The sequence below is a fragment of the Thrips palmi genome, unplaced genomic scaffold (assembly GCF_012932325.1).
Source record: "Thrips palmi isolate BJ-2018 unplaced genomic scaffold, TpBJ-2018v1 HiC_scaffold_19, whole genome shotgun sequence".
NCBI classification, from domain to species: Eukaryota; Metazoa; Arthropoda; class Insecta; order Thysanoptera; family Thripidae; genus Thrips; species Thrips palmi.
Genome location: NW_023144628.1, coordinates 5117124 through 5138831, shown reverse-complemented (window position 1 = coordinate 5138831; position 21708 = coordinate 5117124). Strand labels below are relative to the sequence as shown.

Here is a 21708-nt window from a genome sequence, read left to right as displayed (position 1 = left end):
GTTTTAGTTTACCAGTAAACTTGCCCTTACTAGCTAGACAAAGATCTTTCTTCTCTAGGCCCTTGAAATAAATGGTGTAACAATTGGAAATGGAATGTAACTTCTGTAGACTAATAATATGTTTTGGTCAGTGAGTAATTACACTGGCAAGACCATGAACAGGCACTCGTTTGGAGCTAAATGCAGTGAATAAGCAGTGAAGTTAAAAAGGAATTGTCGAGTTTTTAATCCAATAGGCCGAAAGAAAAATGATCTTAGTACCAAGTATATGCAAAGAATTCACATGTTATCAGTTGAATTATTATAAAAGGAGCACAATGTCACATCAAAAGCCAAAGGTGGTGATACATGCATTGAAAAGATACAGGGATAAAGTTTAAATACAGTTTTTATTGGATACTCTCCTTCAATAATGAATTGAAAAACAATTTTCTGAGACATAAAGGAACATCAACATTAATTAACACACACATGACTACTGCAAACAGTGAACATTGATCAACAATCATTCAACAGCTTAAATCTTCTACAAGACGACAATGAGTGATGTACACTGAAAATAAATTGTATGGACACATATAAATCACAGCTAAGACATTAGAAATATAATTGAGGGCAAAACACTTAGGGAAATGGACAAGTTAATGATCATAAATTGTAGCTGTAGCTGGAAAAGAAAGAAAATTAATAAAGAAAACAAACAACAAGGTGGTACTTGAATTCCCTTTGCAGAAAAATTAGATTTAAAACTTCCTGCCTTAAAACTTATAAAATTGACTTGCTTCACAGCAGGTACAAAACTTTAAAGTTACATTTAATTTATACACACATGTACAGTTTTAACAATAATGATTCAGCACTACTAGTATTTATTCAAATCGTTCTTGTTGTTAATTTAACAATACAACAGCAGCATTCCACATTCTCACATGGTAATAGACTTAAGTAGAAGAATTTATTCAGAACATGCAGAGCAATGAAGCTTGTCAGAGAAAAACATTTCTAGATACTGAAAATTCCTAAATACACCAATATGAACTTGAGAACAGCTATAATACTAACATAAAAATGAGATGACATTGAAAATTGAAAAACCCTATTTGTATGAAACTGGAATGTAATTATTATTTGTTTGAAATTACCAACACAGAAACATCTTGCCAAAAAGCAAATTGTTGAGAAAATGGCATTCTGAAAAATTCTTGCAAACGACCAAACCCTATACACACATTGTAGCCTTTTCAATTTACTCTAAGCACAGAAATTAGAAAATAATTGTACTTTAATCAGTCTCACAAGTGACTAACAAGGGGCAATGGCATGAATCCCATTTAACTCTAACACAGTTTTAAAGCTGGTCAGGGTCTTTTGTGCATACATGCTATGCTGCCTCTATCCTTCTTCAAAATTTAAATCCCCGAGGAACATTGATCCACTTCTACGGCTGGTTGATAAGCAGCTGCTCGAGCTCATCTGCTGAACGCAAAAGAAATGCTGCAGACTCTCTGTAGCCCGTTATAAGTTGTCGGACTGCTATCATTTCTGTGCTACTCAGTTTATGACTCAATAGCGGTTTGGTTGTGGTGGTCTTCATGCTGAGATCTGTAGGCCCTGCAGACACACAAAATTAAGACCAAATTAAATTCAAAACAGGTCTGAAAAATAAAAAATAAATAAAGACCTCAGAAACTTACCAGATGAAACTGGAGAGACTGTATCATTTGTTCGTTGAAAAGCCTGTGAAAAGTTGGGTCGATATAAGGTAGGAGGAGTTGATGAAGTTGTTGTCTGTGGAGATGTTCCATTGACAGGGGTAATAGTTGTTGAGCTAAAAAATTTAACAGAAAAGCAAGTTAGAGGTAAATTGCTGATCATATTTGTATTTAGCATACTGGTAGTCTAAATTTAAAAGAATTCTCACCTGTTATTTGTGTGGGTTGAGTGTACAGTGGAGGTGTTATTCACAGTAGGACAGGATTTCATTTGTGTGGGTATTATCTCAAGGCTTGGTTCCTTTTTAATGGAGTTGTTGTAAGGAAAGGCTGTAGTATTATTGTTGTTTACCATGTGATTGTTGTTATTTGTGATACTATTAATACTGTGCTGAATCTTGCTTTCCCGCTCTGAACTTGGAGTAATGTTGAAGGCAGGTGAGGTAGTCATGTTGACTCCTTGGTTGTGAGAAACTGGAAGGCCTGCTGATGCACCACCAGTTGTAACAGCTACAGGAGTTGTAGATGTTGCTTGTGTTGTTGTGAAATGCTCATGCATCGTTGTTCTTGCTATGGTGTCAACCTAAACACAATACAAAAAAATTCAGTTAAAAAAAATATATCCTTGGCTATAAACAGTTAAATTGACCATTGATAAAATGAGGAAAGAAATAAAAACTTACAGGAACAGCACCTGCTAACACAGGCATAGGCTGACTAACAGGTTCTAGACCAAGACGCATTCTCTTCGCATTGTGACTTTCATTTTCACACGCAGATGCCAGAATTTGCTCTGCTTGAACTGAAGTAAGATGAGCAGGTGTGGGGCGTGCCTGGAATCATTATAAAACAATAGTGTTTCTAAAAATACAATTCCTACACTCATAATAAATCAATAATTATTAAAATTAAAAGCACACTTACAGTGTCCCATGTGCCATTGCTATCTCTTGTTCTCTTATTTCTACGACAAGACTTGAGATAAGTTCGTATTCTTTTCCGGGCCCGCTCTGCAAATTCAGGGAATTGCCTGGTGCAGGAATCTATAATGGCTTGGATTTTTTCTTTTGGCTGCTTTGATATTGGCACAATGCGATCTAAATTCTCATCCACAAAAAGGCGCACAAACATCTGTGAACATAAAACATCTACATAAGGACTCCTCACCCTACCTCATTAATACAGAATTTTTGAAAACCTTTCCTGAAATTACTTTTCTTACATATTTCAGAAATTATGTAAAGTAATTTCAAAGAAAATTTATTTACTCACATTAAAGGCCTTGAGTCGTTCTGGGTCGTACTTGTGCGCGTCCAGGCGTTCGTCGGCCTCCTCGTCGTCGTCATCGTCGTCGTCCTTGTTGCCGCTGGAGGACGTCTCGTCGTGCACGGAGGACGAGTCGTGTCCGATGGAGGCGCGGTCCACCGTCACGGGGCTCTGCGAAACAAAGACAGGGGCAAGCACATCAAATGAGGTTCAAAGTCGGTGGCTTTCAGAGGGTTTGTCCCACGGTACTCACCATCTGGTCGCGCACGCCGGGCGGGGTCTTCTTGGCGTTGGTGAGCGCGGCGTGGTAGTTCCACAGCGCGGCCGTGGCGGCCACGGCGGGGTCCTCGGCCACGGCGGCGCTGCCGGGGGAGTGGTCAGCGGACGACACGGACGACAGCGACAGGCGGAGGTCGCCGTTACGCGCTGCAACAAGAAAAGCAACATTGTTACTCTGTGCTCGAGGAAACGTCCAGAGACACACAGGTGTTTGGTTCCCGCCGCCCCCGCAGCACCACGGCCAAGTCTGTGGGCCAACCGCCAAGCCTTTGGCCAAGCGGAGCAGAGGGAGGGCCCTGCCCTGGCCCTGCCCTGGCCCGGCCTGACCAAGCCCGATGCCAGATCAACAAGTGCCTAAATTCTTGCGAGGAGCCAGCGAGCCCGGCCGCCAACACGCCAACACGGCGCACGGCGCCAGCCACGCCACGTCCTTTGTGCCTCGACGCCTCGACGGGGGGCACAGGCAGCACCTCGGCAGCGCCAAGCAGGCCGGCATCCGGCATTCTGCCCGTGAGTGGCTCTCGGCGTTCTCGGCGCGTCGGGGCGGTTGTTGGAGGACACTCGGCCAAGCGGGCGGGCTGGGCTGGTGGCGCACGCTGCGTGGGGCCGCGGGGGCGGCGTGGGGGCGTGGGGGCGCGCGGGGGCGGCGCAAAGGCGCGGGCGGCAGGGAAGCACCGGCGCGCACTGCTGCTGGGAATGGGGATGGCAGGCCAGGCAGGCAGGAGACTGATTCCGAGAGTCGTTTTCGTCGCTCTGTCTCTCTCGCACTCGTGGGGCGTCGCCTGTAGGTGCGAGAGAGACAGAGCGACGAAAACAACTCTCGGAATCAGTCCGCACGGCAGGCAGGCACGGCAAGGAGACGGGGCGAGTGAAAAGCGGCGAGAAAAAGCGAGGAGCTACAGTAATGGGGTTCCGCTCCGGCGTCATGGCGCCCCACCCCACCCCACCCCACCCCACCCCTTTCCTCGGGGCGTACCTCGTTGGTGAGCATTATGGAAAGGCGAGGGCGGGCGAGGGCGGTTAGGGATATACATCAGCAAAGGGTCCTCCCTTCTCCCTTCCCCCGGCCCCAGCCGCGCGGCGTAGCGGACTAGCGGCGTATGGCCACATTACTCTGCGGATATCTCCCCTGCCTCTTCCAACCCTCGCTCCTCTTTCCTCGTTCCCCTCGTTTTGCAACAAGGCCGCCGGTTTGTTTTGCTGGCAAAAAGCAGGCAGGTGCTCTCTGGCCTCCCCGCGCCCGCCTGTCTCCGCCTGGTGGCGTCGCGGGGGCTCCGCGGGGGGCGTGCATAAATGATGGCGGCGTGACGCGTGGTCCGGCGTGGCGGCGCGGCGCTGGATGCCGTCTCGGCCAACTTTTGAGCCTCGGGCGACTCGCCGTGTCGCCTCGTCATGCGGTGGTGGACGGCGGACGACGCAGAGGGAGGAGGGTGCGGACTCGACCCGCACCCTTCCTGCGGAATATAGAAAGCCGAAGAGCGGCGTGGGCGGGGCGGGCCGGGGCGCGTGGGTGGGGCCGGGGCCCTCGCAGGGGCTCGCAGGGGCCCGTGGTGGGGCGCAAATTAAAGGCAAGTAAAGTTATATAAGGCGGCTGGAGCGGGGAAAGAACACTGGGGAATAAAAAGGAACGGCAGGGCTGGCGCAGGGCTGGCAGGGCTGGCAGGGCTGGCAGGGCTGCCTGCTGCTGGAGGGCTGGAAGATGGGGGTGATTGGCGCCACCAAAGGGGTGGGGGCGGCTGGCGGGCGGGGCGCGCTTTGTCACCTCATTTTATTTTTCCGTGGGAAACTCAATCTCCCCACCCCCGCCGGCCCCCTCTCCAGTCGGGACGGGGTTAGCCCGCGGACGGGCCGGGGGGCCGAGGGGGGCCGAGGGGATGGTAACCGCAGCACTCCGTCCACTTCGTCAGTAGGTCGGGTCATTACATCAGCAGCCTTGCAAACTCAATACGGCTCGCTGATCCGCACACACCCTGCGTGTGTGTGTGTTACGCCCGCAGTCTATCACGACAGAATAAACTCCATCCCAAACTAACTCTGCTCGCCTCCGCCCTCTCCATATCATCCCTGGAGGGTGTGCCAGATCCGTGCTGGCCGCGCTGGAGCCGCGCTGGAGCCGTGCTGGAGCGAGAACTGAGTGGCGCTGCTGTCTACGGTGCCTCGGGGCGCTCGACTCGCAACAGCAGACGAAAGATAAGCCTCGAAAAGACGGAGTGGGGTGCGTCGGGGGCGGCGGGGGCGGCGCTCCGGGGCCTGGAGGGGCTAAGCAAGTGAAGGGATGTTATTCGGCCGACTTGTATTGAATGGAGTGCCGCCCCCGCCTCGCCGCCCCCGCCTCGCCGCCCCCGCCGGCCCCGCCAACCCCAACCCCAACACCCGCCTCTGGACCCGGGGACCGGGGAGCTGGGTTTGCGACCTGCAAGACCATCAAGCCAAGGTTTAGGGCGGCGCAGTTTGGCCGGAGAGGCGCGGAGAATTGGAAGGGAGGGCGGAGGGGAGCGAGATGAGGGAGCCTTGTGCGAGGGTGTGGGTGCGCGTCCGTGTGGCCGTGTGTGGGTGCGGGCGGAAAGAGAGTGGTGTGGGTGCGGGGGAGGGCAGGTCGTGAATCTGGCGACAATCGAGGTTTGCTAGCGCTGCTGCCGCTACACTGCCACGCCGGTGGCGGCTGCGGCGTTACAGTGGAGGGTGGATGGGATGGGCGAGGCGAGCATTCCGCCGGCCGGCCGGGCAGTGGCGGAGCGCATCGCACCCCTAGCCTGCTGCCACCCCCAGCCTTGCCAGCCTGGCTAGCCACACAACCCTTCCATCCATCTAAGGCCTTTTCTTTCGACCGCGCGGTGGGCGGGGGCGGGGGCGGCGGCAGGCCCATCACCCGCACGGCCGCAACACCGCCGCCACCGAGGGGACGCCTTGTAGTGGCAGAGGCACGACGACGTCCCCAATTCCAGCCACGGCCAGCCAGGGCTTAATTAATTGCCAACATTCGCAGAGCGAACCGCGCGCCGCCCCCGTGGGCCCCGTGGCCCCGCCGTCCGCGGCGCTTCTTGCCGCCCTCCACGCCACCGCGCGACGAGGACGGCGACGACGACGCCTCGAACGGCCGCAGCGGGCGGCAAGCAGCACGCCCCACGGGCGGGGCGTGTCGCGAAATAAGTAATACCGGCGTCGCGGCGAGGCGCCGAGGCGGCAGCGAGAACTACTCGTCGAGCTGCTAAATAATGCCCCGCTGCCTAATGATCGCCATCTTGCCCACCCCTGCCACGCCGCGGACGGACGGACGGACCAACAGAGTGCCCGGGGCAGGCAGGCTGGCAGGGGCATATGGCTTTGCAACCCCTTTCCTACATTTGATGCGTTTCCATGACAACGGCAACGTCCCCTTTACGGCCCTGCACGCCGCCTCCCCTCACACCCACGCCGACCCACGCACGCACACAGCCGCACGCGTGTGGACGCGCAGCGCTGCGCAGCGCGCACACACAGCGAGCAACCCCCTGGTGCCACTCATCCGGACCCCAGAGTCCCGCCCAGAGATCGGGCTTTGTTATAATTGTGTCTGAGGATACGGGTGCGGGGGTGCGCACGACTGCCGGCCCCGGCGGCCCTGGCAGGGCTGGCAGCCGCTGCCAGCGCGCAGTCGAAACACGGCGCCCCTTTTTGCGCGTACTCCGCACAACGGGGGCGGACGGGCGGGACTCGAACCCGCGCCGAAGCGCCGACTCACGGCGGCGCAGCAGCGTAGCGACCTTTGCAAACAAAACTTCGGCCAGCGCTCGCGGGAATAAAAATTAATTACTCGGAGGCAAGGAGGGGGAAGGGGGGGGGGCACCTCCCCAACGGACGGACGGAGGGACGGACGGGGTGGGAAGGGTTGCGGTCTGTTTTCTGGGCGTTGGAGGGCCGGGCGGTCGGGCGGCGGGGCGGCGGTTCGAGGGTGGAAGTTGCCGGGAGTGATGGGGTGCGGTAGGAGCTCCCTGCCCGCTCACCTGCCTGTCCTCCCTGCGAGGGAATGAGGCTTGACCCATATAATAACCAGCGAGATGCTGAAGCACGCCGAGGCGAGCCGAGGCGGGCCAACTTGTTGTAAACCAACCACCGAACCGCGTCAAAGTCAGGCCGGGTCCCGCCGCCACCGCGCCCCTCCCCGAAGTGACAAGTTTCCACCCGGCGCCGTGCACCACAGCCGCAGCTCGACAGTGTTGGCATCGAGTGCACCTGAGCACCGGTCCGGGCCTAAAGCAGACGACGCGTCGGTCGCCACAAGGGTCAGAGACGAGGTCCCCGTCGTACTTCTCCGCCGTCCTCCGGCCGAGTTTCTAACCCTCGAACGCGCGCGCGTGGCGCTCCAGTGCTTGCACTGTCTCGGACCGAGAGAAAGGGGAAGCAAGTTGTTGTCGTCTGGAAGGCTCTAGGACGCAGGCCGAGCAGCAGGCCGCAGGCCGGAGGGTGCGAGTTTGCGAGGAGCGCTCCCCCCCCCCTCCCGGAGCCATTATGCGATTGGTTTCCAAGCAGACCCCCTGCTGATGACCGCGGACAAGGAAGGAAAAAGTTGTTCGAAAATTGGGCGCGTCGCGTGTGGCTTGGGCGCCTTTAGGCATCGCGGCATCGCGTGGGGGTTAATCCACCTGGATTAGCACGGCCTCCAGCATGGCCTCCAGCTCGGCCTCCAGCTCGACCTCCAGCACTGCCTCCAGCTCGGCCTCCAGCGCGGCCTCCAGCACGGCCTCCAGCAAGGCGGCGCCGGGGACTTGGCTGAACTGACAGTGACGGCTGCCGTCAACCAGCAGCGTCGCAAAAACGGGGGCGGCAGCGCAACGGGTTGGGGCGGACGGCGGGCGGCAAGCACGGCAAGGCCGGGAGGGCTTCGTGGAGGGAGGGGAAGGCGAAAGCCAGCCTAGAATTATTCCCAACAGCGGAGGGTGAAAGGCTCCGAGGGCCTAGAGGGCGGCCTGGAGGGGGAGGGGCGGAATAATTAAACAAAAAAGCAAGAAAACGAGAAACAGGGGCGGGAGAGGGTCCGCACGCAGTGGCGGGGCTGCGTCCGGGGCGCCGGCGCCACTACAGGTACGCCCCGGACGCGGCCCGGCGCCCTGCCCGCCCCACCCCGCTGCCACGAGGGCGCCAAATAATTAAGCAGGCCAAAGGGGCGGGGCTGGAAGCTAAATGGCAAGTAACGGCAAAGGAGCTCCGGGCTGGCTAAAAGAGAATCCTGTGGAGGCTGGCTTGAACCCGGCCGGCCCTTGCGCCGCCTAGCGCCCTTTGGTCTTAGCGAGGGCGGTCGGGACCTCGGTCAGGACGACCATCAGGGCTGCGGCCTGCGGGGCCTCTAGGACCTTCGGGGAGGGATCATCCCCGCGGCGAGGCGCCGAGGCAGGGCAACAGGCGGCGGCAGGAGTGGCGGCCATGACGCAACCGAGCGGCTGCTCCTTCTTGTCGAGCCGCGCCGAGGAAACCCCAGCAGTTCAAACCACGCAGACAGACAGGCAGACAGACAGGCAGACAGACAGGCACGCGGTTCACTGCGCCCCCGCCGCGCGGCACGCCCAGAGAGGCACGCCCAGAGAGGCACGCCCACGCAGGAGAAGGCGCCTCGTCGTCTCGTCGCTTCTAACCAAGTTTTGTGCCCCGACTTGGCCCGGGGACTGGCTGGCTGGCTGGCCGACTGGCTGCCCGGCTGGCCCACGCACCTGCAAAGTGGTCGTCGTCGGGGGCGTCGGCCTCGGTGGGGGAGAACTTCTCCTGGTGGGTGACGAAGGCGACGGGTCCGTTGGCGGGCTGCGGACAGACAGACAAAAACGGCATCAGTATCGCGATGTCGCGGGGGCGGGGCAGCGGGCCGGCAAAGGCGCTCCGTGCATCACCACGGCCGTCGTGGTCCTGGCGGGCGACTTATTTCTGCAGCTTTCTCTCTGCTCCACCCCCGACTACCAGGCCGTGGCTCCCTGGTGAAGGGCTTTAAGTTTAATGAGAGGGTGGCTGCTGCTGCTGCCGCCGCTAAGCCAGCTTCTGAGTCCGGAAGAAGAGAGGCTGCTTCGGCGGCCCCGTCGGCCCGTCCCGCAGGACACACCTCTCCTCTCCTTGCTCCGTAACCACACCCACGTAATGAGCGCACCGCTCCCCTCCCCTCCCCCACCCCCCGGCCGGGAGGGGCGCCCCACCCCTGCAAAGTGTCAGGATGACTCCATAATCTCCTTGGCGAAGGCAAGGCGCACTGCGGGGCGGGGAGGCGGGGTGAATCTCGTTCCGCTCCGTTGTGCCGGAACCGACTTTCGGCCCGGTGCGAACCGGGAGCCGGGAGCCGAGTCCGAGAAGGGGAAGCTCGGGAAGCTCGCGAAAGCAGCGAAAGCTTTGCGCCGAGTTGGAGAGGCGGGCGGCCCGACCAGGCACGACCAGGCCCGACGACCGGGCGACATCATCTTTGAAACTCGGCGGGCTTGGCCTGCGACAGCACCACTGCGGCGCGGCGCCACGGCGGTGGGGGGAGGGGGGGGGGGACACCTCGTGGGCGTGCCGACAGGGGTCGCCGGCTCCGATAACATAATTGGAGTTTCGCAGTTTCTCATGTTCCCCTTTAATTTGAGTCCATTTGCTCAGTTGGCGTTTGCAAAGCTTCAGATTCCTCTTGTTTGCATCATTGACATATGAAAATTTCGTATTTTTCCCGCCCTATTTTGTGGCTTGGTTTTTTTTTTCGACGCGGAGGTGCCGCGCCGTGCCACCATGCCCCTTGGCGGCGTGGCGTCGTGGCACGTCGTAGCCGCGTCTCTGGGCTACCTGTTGATCCCACCGGCCAGTCTGCCTGCCTTGCCCTGCCGTGCCCTGCCGTGCCTAGTCGCGGCGGTCTTGGAACGCCTGCCGCGCCGCCGCTGTGCTGCGCCTGCCCTGAATGCGTACGAAGCCTACCCCACGCAGCGAGGGGGCGAGAAAGGACGCCCCCTTCCCTTCGATCCTGCTTCCATCGCCCGGATTTACTCTGTGGTTTTAAACGCGGTGAGAATCGTAGAGACAACTTTTAACTTGGTGTATAGAGTTTTTACTCTTATAAAGTTACAACACGTTAATTTTTCGAAGCATTCCATTTGATAAACTCGTCGTACCTTCATAAGTGAGTTGAGGTATGAAACTGTGAAGGACGTGCTCTCTCTCTCTCTCTCTCTCTCTCTCTCTCTCTCTCTCACTCTTTCGCGTGAGCCACATTCATCACAGCCCAAACAGTCGGAGTCTTTCCGGGGCACCAGTCACCACCTTTCTCCAGCCAGCCCAGCCCCAGCATCCCCAGCAGCTCCAATCCCATCATCCCATTCTGCCGCGCGCCTCTCGCTGCGCGCCATGCAACACCCCCCCCCTCCCCCTTCCCCCCACCACCCCGCCCCGCCGCTGGGCTGTTTTCCTTGTTTTCCCCTCCGCCGCATACATGCATACAGCCGGTGACAAGCGAAGCACAGCGAACAACAACACCAAAAACAACGGGAGGGGTCGGGCTGTGCGAATAAATATGGACAGGCCAGGCGCCGCCCCGCCCCGCCCCGCCCCGCCCCGCAGCCCATAGGAATAAGAATGAGTGTAGCCAGCACTGTTGTATTGATTTTCCACACGCGTTTAGGGCCTTCAGGGCCTTCAGGGCGGCCAGGTCGGCACGGCCGAATTCGCAAAGTGATTCCCTTGCTGCTGAGGTGCGTGCGCGGGTGCGTGTGTGTGTGCACCCACTCACTCACTGACAAGATCCGTTTCCCCCCCCTCTCTCTCTCTCTCTCTCTCGACAGGTGGCGCTTCCTTGCTTCCGGCCGACAAGGCTCAAGCAGCAGCGCACAGCGTCGTGCGGTCCGCACTCAGCCCCGCAGGCCCCGCAGGCCCCGCAGGCCGCAACAACTTGGGGTTGAGGGTCGCTTTGGCAAGCGAGCAATCAATCAATCTCCCCCTTCGGGCCTCTCACTCTTCCTTTCACTTTCCTTTCACCTCCATTCGTCTCGCCCTCTCTCTCTCTCCCCCTCTCACCGATAGACATGCCCACGCCTATTTCCATAGCGCTACAGGACACGGCGCTGCACCCCTAGTGGCGCCACCCGGCCGGGGACCAGGCGTCTCTCTCTCTCTTCCGCGGACCTCTCCACGCAGTGCAAGAGAGACAAGACACACTGTTAGGGGCCGGGGGCGAGAGCGAGAGAGAGGGACAACCCAGCGGCAAACTTTAATCCATCACATTGGAGTGTCTTGCTCAGCATCACTTGCCGCCATCCCAGCCCTCGGCGTGGCGAGCCGGGCGGACCCCACCCAGCCCCCCAGCCAGGGATTTGAATAATGGTTTACTGACTTCTCCGAGCCGAGGCGCGCCGTGGCGCGGGGGAAGGGGAAAGTGAAGGGGGTGCGCTTCTGCACATTACAGCCCCGCGTTGCCCAAATCCGTTTAATGGCTTGTACGGCATCCAGCAGGTGGTGCGGTCTCCGATCGACGCCGGGGCTCTCCCCCCCCCCTCCCCTCCCCCCCCTTTCCTCCCCCGCGGCGCGGGACCTTTCACCTGGAAAGCCGCCCCGGTGGGGCTGGCGGGCCATTCCGGCGCCCCAGCGCCACTCCGCGCCACTCCCCAACCCGGCCGGGGAATCGCATTAGTGCTGCACCGGGCTGCTATGGCTGCACTGCGGACGCGGACGCCAATCAGGGGCCATTCTCTGGGAAGCAAAGAGAAAGACTTTTGGCGAGCTGCAGTTCGGGGAGAGAAGCCCCCTAACCCCCACCTGCTATCTCTCTCTCTCTCTCTCTCTCTCTCTCTCTCTCTCTCTCTCTCTCTCTCTCTCTCTCTCCACACACACACACACTCACACGGGACCACTCACGCGGATGGGGATGGGAGGACAATGGGTCGCAGCATCTTCTTTCTTCATCTCGTCCCGAACATCCTGCTCCTGGCGGTGCGGCTCGCCCTCCGCGTCTTGTCCTCCGGGATAACTTCTTCCCACGAAACGCCTTACTGCCGCGGTGCCGCCGCTCCGCCGCGGACGCGGTGACCGTTACGGCGGGGGTGTGGAGGAGCGGAGGTGGTGGACACCCGTCTTCCCTTCGCCGGCCCGCTGCCGCCCCGCCGCCCTGCCGCCGTGTCCCCCTCCACCGCCGCGGCCTTGGGGGAGCCTTGTGCGGAATGAGTCCTAAAGTTGGGTCGACACAACAATGTCGCCGGCCGCGCACCCTCCGCAGCCCCGCGCAGCCCTGGCGCGGCGAGCTCGCGAGCGTGGGAGGCCAAACCAAAGGGTTGGCGTGTCCCTTCCCGCGCATGCCAGGCGGACCGCGGTGGCCGCCGGACACCCCGCGCGTCCTCGCCTTTCGATGCTGGAATCCGAAACCCGCCGAAACCTTCTCGCGATCGGGCCGTCGACGCCGTCCCACTTGGCCTCGTCTCCTTCATACTTCTCTCTCCCCGGGGGCGGCTTCGCCTCGCTTTGGCTTCGCTTTGCAAAAGTCTCAAGGTGAGTCATCGCGATGCTCGTTATTCCGACTTTCTGACGCTCTGTACACTCCGCGCCGGCGGGGCGGCCGGGCGGCGGGGCGGCGAGACGAGCCGAGGCCGCGCGTCGCCGATTCAGATTGCCCCGCACTGATTGGGCCCGTCCGTCCGTCCGCCCGTCCCGGCAGACAGATTTGTCCGCGGCTCTCGGCCGGCAGGGAAGGAGGCGGAGCGGAGGCTGGCCGACAGACAGAAGGACAGACTTGCGGGATCCTTTTGACAAAAGGTAGGTGCGGTCCACGGTGCGGTCGATGCACCAGATTCCAGGATTCCAGCGCCGCCCTTTACCCACCTTTGGAGGCAGCCCGAGCCTTGAGAGGGGCCGGCGGGCTGGAAGGCTGGAATTAGCACTCGTCTCGTCGACCCGAACCCCGACCCGTCATCCAGAAAGAGGCGCCCCTCGGGCCGTTCCCTTCCCTCCCCCGGGCGTCCCTCCATCCGCCGGCAGCCCAGCCCCCCTCCTCGCACCCTTTCGGGGAGCAGGTGCTGCTTGAGCTGCCAGGGGCCGGCGGGCGGAGGGGGCAGCAAAGGCCCGTGATTTTTCGCTCGCCGACAAGCGGCGCAGAGAAAGCGGGGGAAAAGGACCGCGAGAAAAACAATGGGGAGGGAGAAAGATGAAATGAGGAATCTGCCGCCCCCTCCATCCACTCCCCCGATCGACGGCCCCGCTTCGCCCGGTGCTCGCACACCCTACACTCGCAGTGTGGTGTGCAGCTTGCAGCGCTCAGGTGCGCCGGCAGGCCGGCAGGGTGACTCACAGTGTCACACACCTCTCCGCAACAAAAGCTTTCGCTTTTTGCCGCCCCTTTGGAAGCGCAGGCACAGCGGTGCGTCCGCGCGTCCGCACGGCCAGCATGGGAATTCGTGGAAGACGAATGCATGACGATTCGACGAGTGTGCCAGAGAAAACACGTGGCACTACACCCACCCTTGCGACCCTTGCGCGCAGCGCGCAGCTAAAGGAATTCCCGGACACGCATAAAGGGCGAACCGCCTGCACTGGGGCGGAGGAGAAGAGAGCATTTCTACAATTCCGAGAAAAACGACGACCAGAAAAAACTACTTCTGGCATCTCCCCCCTCCCCCCTCTCGCCCTTTTCACCGCCAACCCGCTCGGCCCGGCGCGCCTGCAAGCATGCTGCAAGCACTCTGTCAGCGGCGGCCAAGCCACGGTGCCCATGGCCTCCACGACGTCCACGCGGTCCAGGAGTCCCCAGGACGCCGAGCCGCCTTGCACAACGCCGCCACACTTTTGTCGATTCCTCGAATTGGAAGGGATTACCTCCACCCCCTCCGCCTCCCACCTTCCACCTTTCCTTCGCCTCTGTCCGACGAGTCCGACGCCTACCTGGCCTTGCCGGTGCCGTCGTGCCACGCCGTGCCGTCCCCGCCACTCGCCGTATCATCGCTCGCTTGCAATCCGCAGCTTACCTTCCCCCACACCCGCACCGAGGGGGGAACAGCTTCCCACATTCATTGTACAAAATTTGACCACATTCCACATTCAGGTGGCAAAAACGCCTGTAAGTAGGCAACATGTGTGGCAAAAACGCTAGAAATCTTGCACATTCTTGCACATTCACACAATCATTGTACACCAAATGTTTCAGTGGGTCACCCCTCGACCCGCACTCACTCACACACACACACACACACACACACACTGCTTTTATGTGAGTCAGGTCCGACCTGCCTCACTCACTCAGGTGAGCCGCCAACGCCGCCAACGGCCAAAGAAGAAGAAGAAGAGGAATAAGGGGCGGGGGAGCGGCCCATCCGCTTTCTTTTTGTCATCGTTGTGTCTCCAGGACTCCCCCACCCCCAGGCCGTCGGACACGCGGAATGAAACAGTCACTCTGCGCGATGCTCGCACGTCGCCCCGCGAATTCTCTTATCAACCCCCTCCCCCTCCCCCTCCCGGACATCCTCGGCGCCCTCGGCAGTGGCGTGGCGGCGTGGCCTCCACCAGTCTGGCGCCGCCGCCGGGGCCCCGCTGGGGCCTCGCAGGGGCCGGCCGCTCCACCCCCACGCCCCCACGCATTCCAGAGTAAAAAGGCCCCCGAATCCGTGGCGACGGCGGCGTCCTGCGGCATCCTGCGGCGTCCTCGACGTGGCGGTGACCATCGCGTCGTCCTGCGACGCCGCGTCGACGCCGCCCTGCGTCCTACGCCACTCCCCGGCTGCCATTCCAGAGAACGAGGGTTGAGGATTCCTTTCATTCGGCCGGTTGGCCACGGCACGCCACGGCACGCCACGGCGGCGCGCTCTTTCACACGGCAAGGATCCCCTCGTCGTCCATGCCTGCACCCCTTCCCCGCGCCGCCCCCGCGCCGCCCCCGCACCGCCCCCGCGCCAGAAAACAAGCAAGAAATGCGTTCGCTGCCTTTGTCCACCGCATCCTTGGACGACCCTCCACCCCTCGGAAGACCCTGCCGCGCCCCGCCGCGCCCTGCCGTGCCGTGCCGTGCCTGCCACCCCCAAAGAAAGGGACAAGCAGGTTCACTATTGCTTTTACTTACACGTCCCCTTTTCCGTTTTTTCCTGCCCGTCCCTGCTTCTGCGAATGACGGAGGCGCAGAGACGGCCTGCATGCCGTCCGCTGGAACTGCTGGAACCGCCGAAAACCCCAGCGGCCTGCCGGCGACACGTCCTGGAGGCCTCGGCCTTCTCGGACACCGCCTCGCCGTTGTCACACCGGACTGGCCAGGCAAGGCCAGCGAGCGAGGACGAGACGAGACGCTTGGCAATCGGCTAGCTCCACTTCCAGGCGTCGCTCCGAAAAAAAAAGCTCCAAGTGCAAAGTCAACCGTGCTTGTGTAACAGGTGGAAACGAACCTTTGATTTGTCAAGGGTGGCGGGATGGCGCGGTGGCCCACTGAAGCCTGAAGCTCCGGTGGCGCCAGTCCACTATGAAAACGGTCACGGACGCGTCGCGGTGCCTAAAAGCGTCCGGCCGGCCGGTCCCCCCCCCCCCTTCAACCACAGCTGGATGCATTACCATCAATAATTTGTGTACCCTACACCGGACGGGAAAAGGGGAAAAGGGGGGGGGGGAGGCACAGGCCCAAGGTGACACGCAGGTGGGGGAACTAGTCCCGCTCCTTGCAATAAGCAGGGGTGCATGTCTCTGCCGAGGGAGAGGAGCGTCTGTGTGTGTGTGTGGGGGGGGGGGGGGGGCAGTAGGATCACCGAGATATTTTTCTCTTATTACAACTGGAGAGCTGTCACCACGGGAAAGCCAAGGCCGGCATTGCTGAATTGCCACTGTGCTATATAGTACAGTGTGTAAGTAAAACCTGACAGCACACAGAAAAACAAAAACAAAAAAAAAACTGACGTGCAGGGCGCCGCTTGTAAAGTTGCGGGCAGGGCCTTTATATCACCCGCTTATCGCAGGGCAATAATTACAAAGACAGGTGGGACAGGTTCGTATACAACGGTGCAACGCGGGGCGCCGCGTTTCGGGGGAAGCACTCGGCCATAAAGTGTAGTACCGGCTGAACTGGGCTGAACCGACCCTGAGCGGGCACACGGCGGGGCACCCGGACACGCGGACGGCGGGCCAGATAGCTGCACTGCGAGTTTCACTATTGCTTATCAATGATGTCCGCGCGGGCCAGCCACTCCATTACTCCAACCGGCAGCTTCCGAGTTCGATAAACCAACCTCTCCCCCCCCCTCTCTTTTTCGACTGGCGCAGATATTCTACGCGGAGAAGGGGCCGAGAGGCTAGAGGTCGACCCGCACTCGCTAGTGCGCGCGGGGCGAGACCTTGACCAAAACAAACAGAGGAAGAAACGAAAGAAAAAGGAGCGGAGGTGCGGATATTCGAAGCCCAGTGTCCCCGGCGGAGCTTCTGCGTCGGATAGCCGCCCATTCCCTTTCGCTTCGCAGCGGCCAGTTCGGCCGGCAAGACCAGCCAGCCGCGCCGTGCCTGCCGCGCCGTGCCGAGCCGAGCCGCGCCGTGCCGCGCCGCCACCTCACTGACCTGCCGCAAGCCAAGCCGCGCTTCGCTCGCGGTCCTCGGCCCGCGACAAGGCGGCCTCCCCCTCCCCTCCCCCTCCCCTCTCCCTCTCCCTCTCCGCGCGGTCTTGGCCCTCTCGTTTTCAGCACAGCAGACGCAGTTAGCACACTGCTGAGACTTCTTCCCTCACGAAAATCAAAATTGCAAAAATTCGATTTTTGAGACTTGTTTGTTTGAAATAGGAAGCAGCTTTCCAGTTCTCAACACACGCGGCGGCACTGGCACCGCGGATGGAACGGGAAGGGTCAGTGTTTCGCACCGGCTGCCACGGTGGGACGGGCCCAGCCTCCCAAAAAAATAATGAAAGAGAACGAAACAAAAACCGGAGAGTGGCATTCGCGATGCTGTGTGGCACACACACACACACACAAACGCGAACGTAGCGAAATGCGAAACAATAAGGCCCCGAAGTGGGTCGTGCCGCTGCTTTTCGCCGGGTGGAGCGGTGGGGCCGAGCGAGAAACAAAAACGCGGAATGAAGCTGCACGCGTGGATCGATGGCGGGAAACAACAAGAACAAGCAAAACCAGAGGAGCAGTCCGCGGCAGTGACGACGGGGACCTGCGCGTTGTTGTTGTTGTGGTTGGCCCATGCACCGCGGCTTGCAGATCGGGTCGGACCGGGTAGGTTAGGACAGGGCCGTACGCAGGCTGGCCCGCAGCGTTGCCGGACCAGACGGGCCAGGGGGGGGGGGGGCAGCGGCCCCGCGCGCGGCCAGCAAGCTGCAGCATCTAAAGGGGAATCCTCACCGCGCGCCACGCGCATTTTACGCGAGTTTTCCCGAACAAATTATCGGTTTCCGAACTCATGTCTTTTTCGGGTCGCTGGGGGGCAACCTGTTGGCTGGGCTGAGGGCAATGCCTGTTGGTGTCTCAGTTCACGGAGAGCGATTTGCCCGGTGGCGGCCGCCGGGAAGGTCAGTCGAGGCATTCAGGCCCAGCCATTGAGGCCCAGCCATTGAGGCCGCGACAAAGGCGCCTCCAGTCGGGTGCCTCAAGGGCCCGGCGGCGTCGCGACGCCTCAAGGATGAAGGCTGCCGGCGGACACTTTGCGGACACCTTGCGGACACCTTGCGGACACCTTGCGGACACCTTGCGGACACCTTGCGGACACCTTGCGGACACCTTGCGGACACCTTGCGCCTTGCGGACACCGAACGCCGGAGACGCGGGAACCCCACTCCATATCCATCTGACTCCGCCGCTTGACTCGCCGTGCGCTTGTCTTTTTGAAACAACTTTCAGCCAACTGCCAGTCACCATTATGCTCCGGCACACAAAGTCGGACGCTACCTTTCCAAAACACACACAAACACACACACGCACATGATGGTGAAATATAAATTAGATAAAAAACGGGACAAGGCAAGGGCAGAAACAGGGACCCAGCATCACATGAAAAACTAACGACGACCTGAGTACAGCAGCGAGGGATGGCCAGCTCCTAACGCAAGCCAACACACTCACTCACTCACACACACACACACACACACACACACTGACTCACACACACGCTCACACAATAAGGGCGCACAAACCGTACTAGTCCCTCCCCTCCCAGTGAGTCACTCCTATCTCGCCCCGTCCCTTCGCAAAGACCCTTTGCCGCTCGCCCTCCGCTTCCCCCATGCATGTGTAGCGCCCCAGCCTCCCCCCTCCCCTCGGGCTTTGGACGAGTAAAGTATTTCATGACTCGGGCGCAAGAAGTTTCCAGGTTGCGTGGGTGTAGTGGTGTAGTGCCTGTGTGGTGTTTGAGGGCCAATACGCAGAAAGTGCGCCGTCGGCCCACCCCTCCCTCGATGCCTTTCTGACCGCACCGGGCTTCTCTCTCTATCTGCCTTTCTCTCTCTCTCGCTCGGATCGCTTTGTGCCGAGGTGAGGGGGCGGGGGGATCCCCAGTGGCTGCGGGCCCCGCACAGGTCAGGTACAAAACCCTTCAAAGGGCAGACACATCCACACAGCCACGCCACCTCTCGCACATCATCCTTCCCTTTCGAGGCGTGGTTCTCTGCCGCTCCGTTCCGCGAAGGCATGAAAAACAGGCATCTCCTAGCCATGTTGCCATGATGCACCATGATGGTATAGTTCGGGCCTGCCGGGGAGGGGGGCTCCGGTCCCAGCCGGTATAGAGTCCGAGGGAGAAGGGGGGTGGAAGAGGGGGCGTTGCGTTCGATCGCCAGAAAATGCGCGATTGTTGTGTCAAGTGGCGGTGCGGTGCGGCGACCCGGGCCGGGCGGCCACAGGCCCAACAGGCCGAGACTGGCGCTGGGTGGGACTTCCCTCGGCCGCCACCGCCGCCTTCAACGACCACAACAACGCCGGCACTCACCTTGGGTATGCTGGCCTTCCTCTTGGCCGACATGGCGGCTGCGGCTATCGGCGCGACGACGGGGACGTGCAACGGGCCGCGAAAGGGTCGCCCTGCAAAGAAGCGGATTAGATCAATATGGGAGCCCCTCCGCGTTAATCATGCACGACGGCGAGCTGCAGGGCGGCGGGGCCCGTCCTCAGGGCAGACCGCCAGTGGCGTCCTTATGGCCCTGCATCCTGAACTGAATGAAGTGGAAAAATCACTGAGGCCAAGCATCTGACCCTCGGGCGCCACCGGCAAGGATATGCCGGACGTCCAAAAGTGAGGGAGGTCCTTGGCAACGTCAACGTATGGCCCGACACGGCAAGTTCAGTTCAGTAACCCCGCAGCAGTTATTCATGACAACACTTGCCTCCGTGCAGGCCGGAATCGAACACACACACATATATGCGCGCACACACCGCGAGGGAGTAGTAGACACGTACCTTGTCGAAGAGCGCGGCCAATAAAATCCTGCTGGTCGCTGTCGCGAGGTTGTCACGCAGTGGGTGTCACGCAGTGGGTGTCACGCGCGGCGGCGGGGCGGTCGTCTCGTCGTGTCACTCCACCCTCACCCGACGCACACACATACACAATCACACACTCGGTGGCACTGGTCGTCGCTTCGCGGGGCGCGCGTCGCGGAGGCGCCGGGCTGTGCAGGTCGTCGCCGGCCGGTACGAGCAGTGGCCTGTCCGGGGGCCTGTGGGCCTTGGGACTGGCGCGAGCTTGCCGCGAGCTTGGCGCGAGCGAGGTGGCCGGTGGCCGCAGGACTGGGACTGGCTCAAGGCGGGACGCGACACGGCGGGCGCGGCGCGGCGGTGCGGCGCAGGGCTCAGGGAAGGGCAGCAGCACGGCAGGGCAGGGCCGGCAGGGCGGGGATCTGTGTGCGTCCTCGCACTCCTCGTCCTCCTCCGCGGCTCGGCAAGTCTGCACTGTGTGTGCTGCGCTGCGGGACGGGAACGGGAGCGGGACGGGACGGGCAGCTATGGCTTGCCTGGCGTGCTCTGGCCGCCCTGCCTAGCCCGCCCGCCGGGCCAGGCGGCCCTCCCCACCCTCACGTCGGGGGAGGCGAGGTGGGGGGTGGGGGAGGAGGGACCTGCCGTGCGCGGCGGGAGCGGCGGGAGCGGCGCGGGTGGAGGGGGAAGGGACGCAGGTTGAGAGAGGGAGGCACCCCTTGCGGGGGCGGCCAGGGCGGCCAGGGCGGCCAGGGCGGCCAGGGCAGCCGAGAGGGGTGTGCGACGGGATGACGGGGTGGAGGTAGTGCTGCCGAGCCGGTCCGCGCGCTGCAGCGCAGCCAGCCAGCCCGCTGTACCGGTATCCAGCCTCCACCCCCGCGCCGCGCCCCGCCAGCCTCGCAGCCCGCTAAGGGCGCTGCAATGCAACTGCAATGCGGAGGCGGTGCAGTCGCCGCGCTTTTCGGCAGCACTACGGACTCATTGCATTCGCCAAGTAGAGCGTGGGGGTGGACGGCAAAAGAGGCGCTGTGAAAGGGTCGAAGGGCGCGGGGAGGGGAGGGGAGGCAGGGCAGGCCCGAGGCAGGGTAGGCAGGCCTCGCAGCGCAGGCCTCACAGGCCGAGGAGGTATAAAAGACCGAATATAGCGAGGGCGGCGGGTTGATGCGAAGTGAGGGGACTCGGTGGGGACTCTTCGTGGAAAGGGGTGAGCGGCGCCCTCTGCGCGGCGCTAGTGGTGCTGCTGGAAGGGCAGGACATACACTGGCGGGCGTAATACCAGGGCTGTACCATGGCTACCCCCGGCCGGCAGGACGGCCCGCCACGCCACGCCGCAGGGGTTAGGGTTAGGGCGACCCCGTTTTCTTGGAATTACCCGGCCAAAGGACCGGGCGGCCAGGGCGCCCGGCGAAAGGGCTCGGCCGCTGTGCGACGGCGACACCAGCGACACCCGGCCGGCGTGGACTTTGGCGTCGTGGTGGTAGTGCGTAGTAGTGCCAGTGGAGTGGCTCGCCGGCTCGCCTCAGTGGCACCCAGTGGAGGCAGCCAGGCGGCCGGGCGCGGCGCCTGGGGGGTCTTGATGGCGCGGGGCGGCCCGGGGCGGCCCGGTGTGGTGGCGGGGTCCTCGCGATCGGCTGATTCAACAGGAGGGTTCGCTGCCTCGCTGCCTTGTTGCCGCCACGCGAAGCCACGACGCCGACGGCAGCGTCCCGCTCTGGTGGCACACTGGAGCTTGGGCGTCGCGGTGAACGCGGTCTGCAGAGGACGACTGCCAAATCGAGAAAACGGGGGCGAATCTGGCGACCACTTCTCCGCGGAGTCGTAGAAGTCTGGCGTTCTCCGCGGAGTCCGCGCTCGTCGCCGCGTCGCCGCGTGGCCGCTCGTTGCCCTAATCTACACCCATTGCCTCTATCTGCAGCCTTTATCCGTCACTGCTGGCCTCGTGGGCTGCGCTAAGGCTGCGCTGGCTTGGCCGGTGGCCGCCGGCGCTGCTGGCCCACACCCTGACGGCCCGACCCCTAAGTGTTATGACCCCGGCGAGCGGGCTGGGCCCGCTGGGCGGGTCGGGGGTGTACTCACTGGACAGGGCGACTTTGGGGTAGCGGGTGGGGTGGGAAGCATCGAGTGTG

The 21708-nt window shown here is 60.9% G+C and overlaps 1 protein-coding gene across 1 annotated transcript; it reads right to left on the bottom strand.

The window, feature by feature from the left end:
- Positions 1 to 370: 370 nt before the first annotated feature.
- On the bottom strand, positions 371 to 19813 carry LOC117645844 (nucleolar protein 4-like). Its single transcript, XM_034386303.1, has 10 exons — positions 19571 to 19813; positions 19104 to 19195; positions 8942 to 9029; positions 3232 to 3404; positions 2985 to 3149; positions 2637 to 2843; positions 2396 to 2545; positions 1922 to 2295; positions 1695 to 1828; positions 371 to 1611 (listed from the first exon to the last, which is right to left on the bottom strand). The coding sequence occupies exons 2-10, from the start codon at positions 19134 to 19136 to the stop codon at positions 1439 to 1441; spliced, it is 1497 nt and encodes a 498-aa protein (XP_034242194.1). The 5' UTR covers positions 19137 to 19195; positions 19571 to 19813; the 3' UTR covers positions 371 to 1438.
- Positions 19814 to 21708: the final 1895 nt, after the last annotated feature.

Excerpts from the sequence above, each read along its gene's own strand:
- LOC117645844 (XM_034386303.1), bottom strand. The coding sequence starts at position 19,136 with ATGTCGGCCAAGAGGAAGGCCAGCATACCCAAG. Across the intron at positions 9,030-19,103 it reads GGAAGGCCAGCATACCCAAG|CCCGCCAACGGACCCGTCGC; the intron begins GTGAGTGCCGGC and ends GTCTGTCCGCAG. Across the intron at positions 2,546-2,636 it reads GCAATGGCACATGGGACACT|GCACGCCCCACACCTGCTCA; the intron begins GTAAGTGTGCTT and ends TAATGATTCCAG.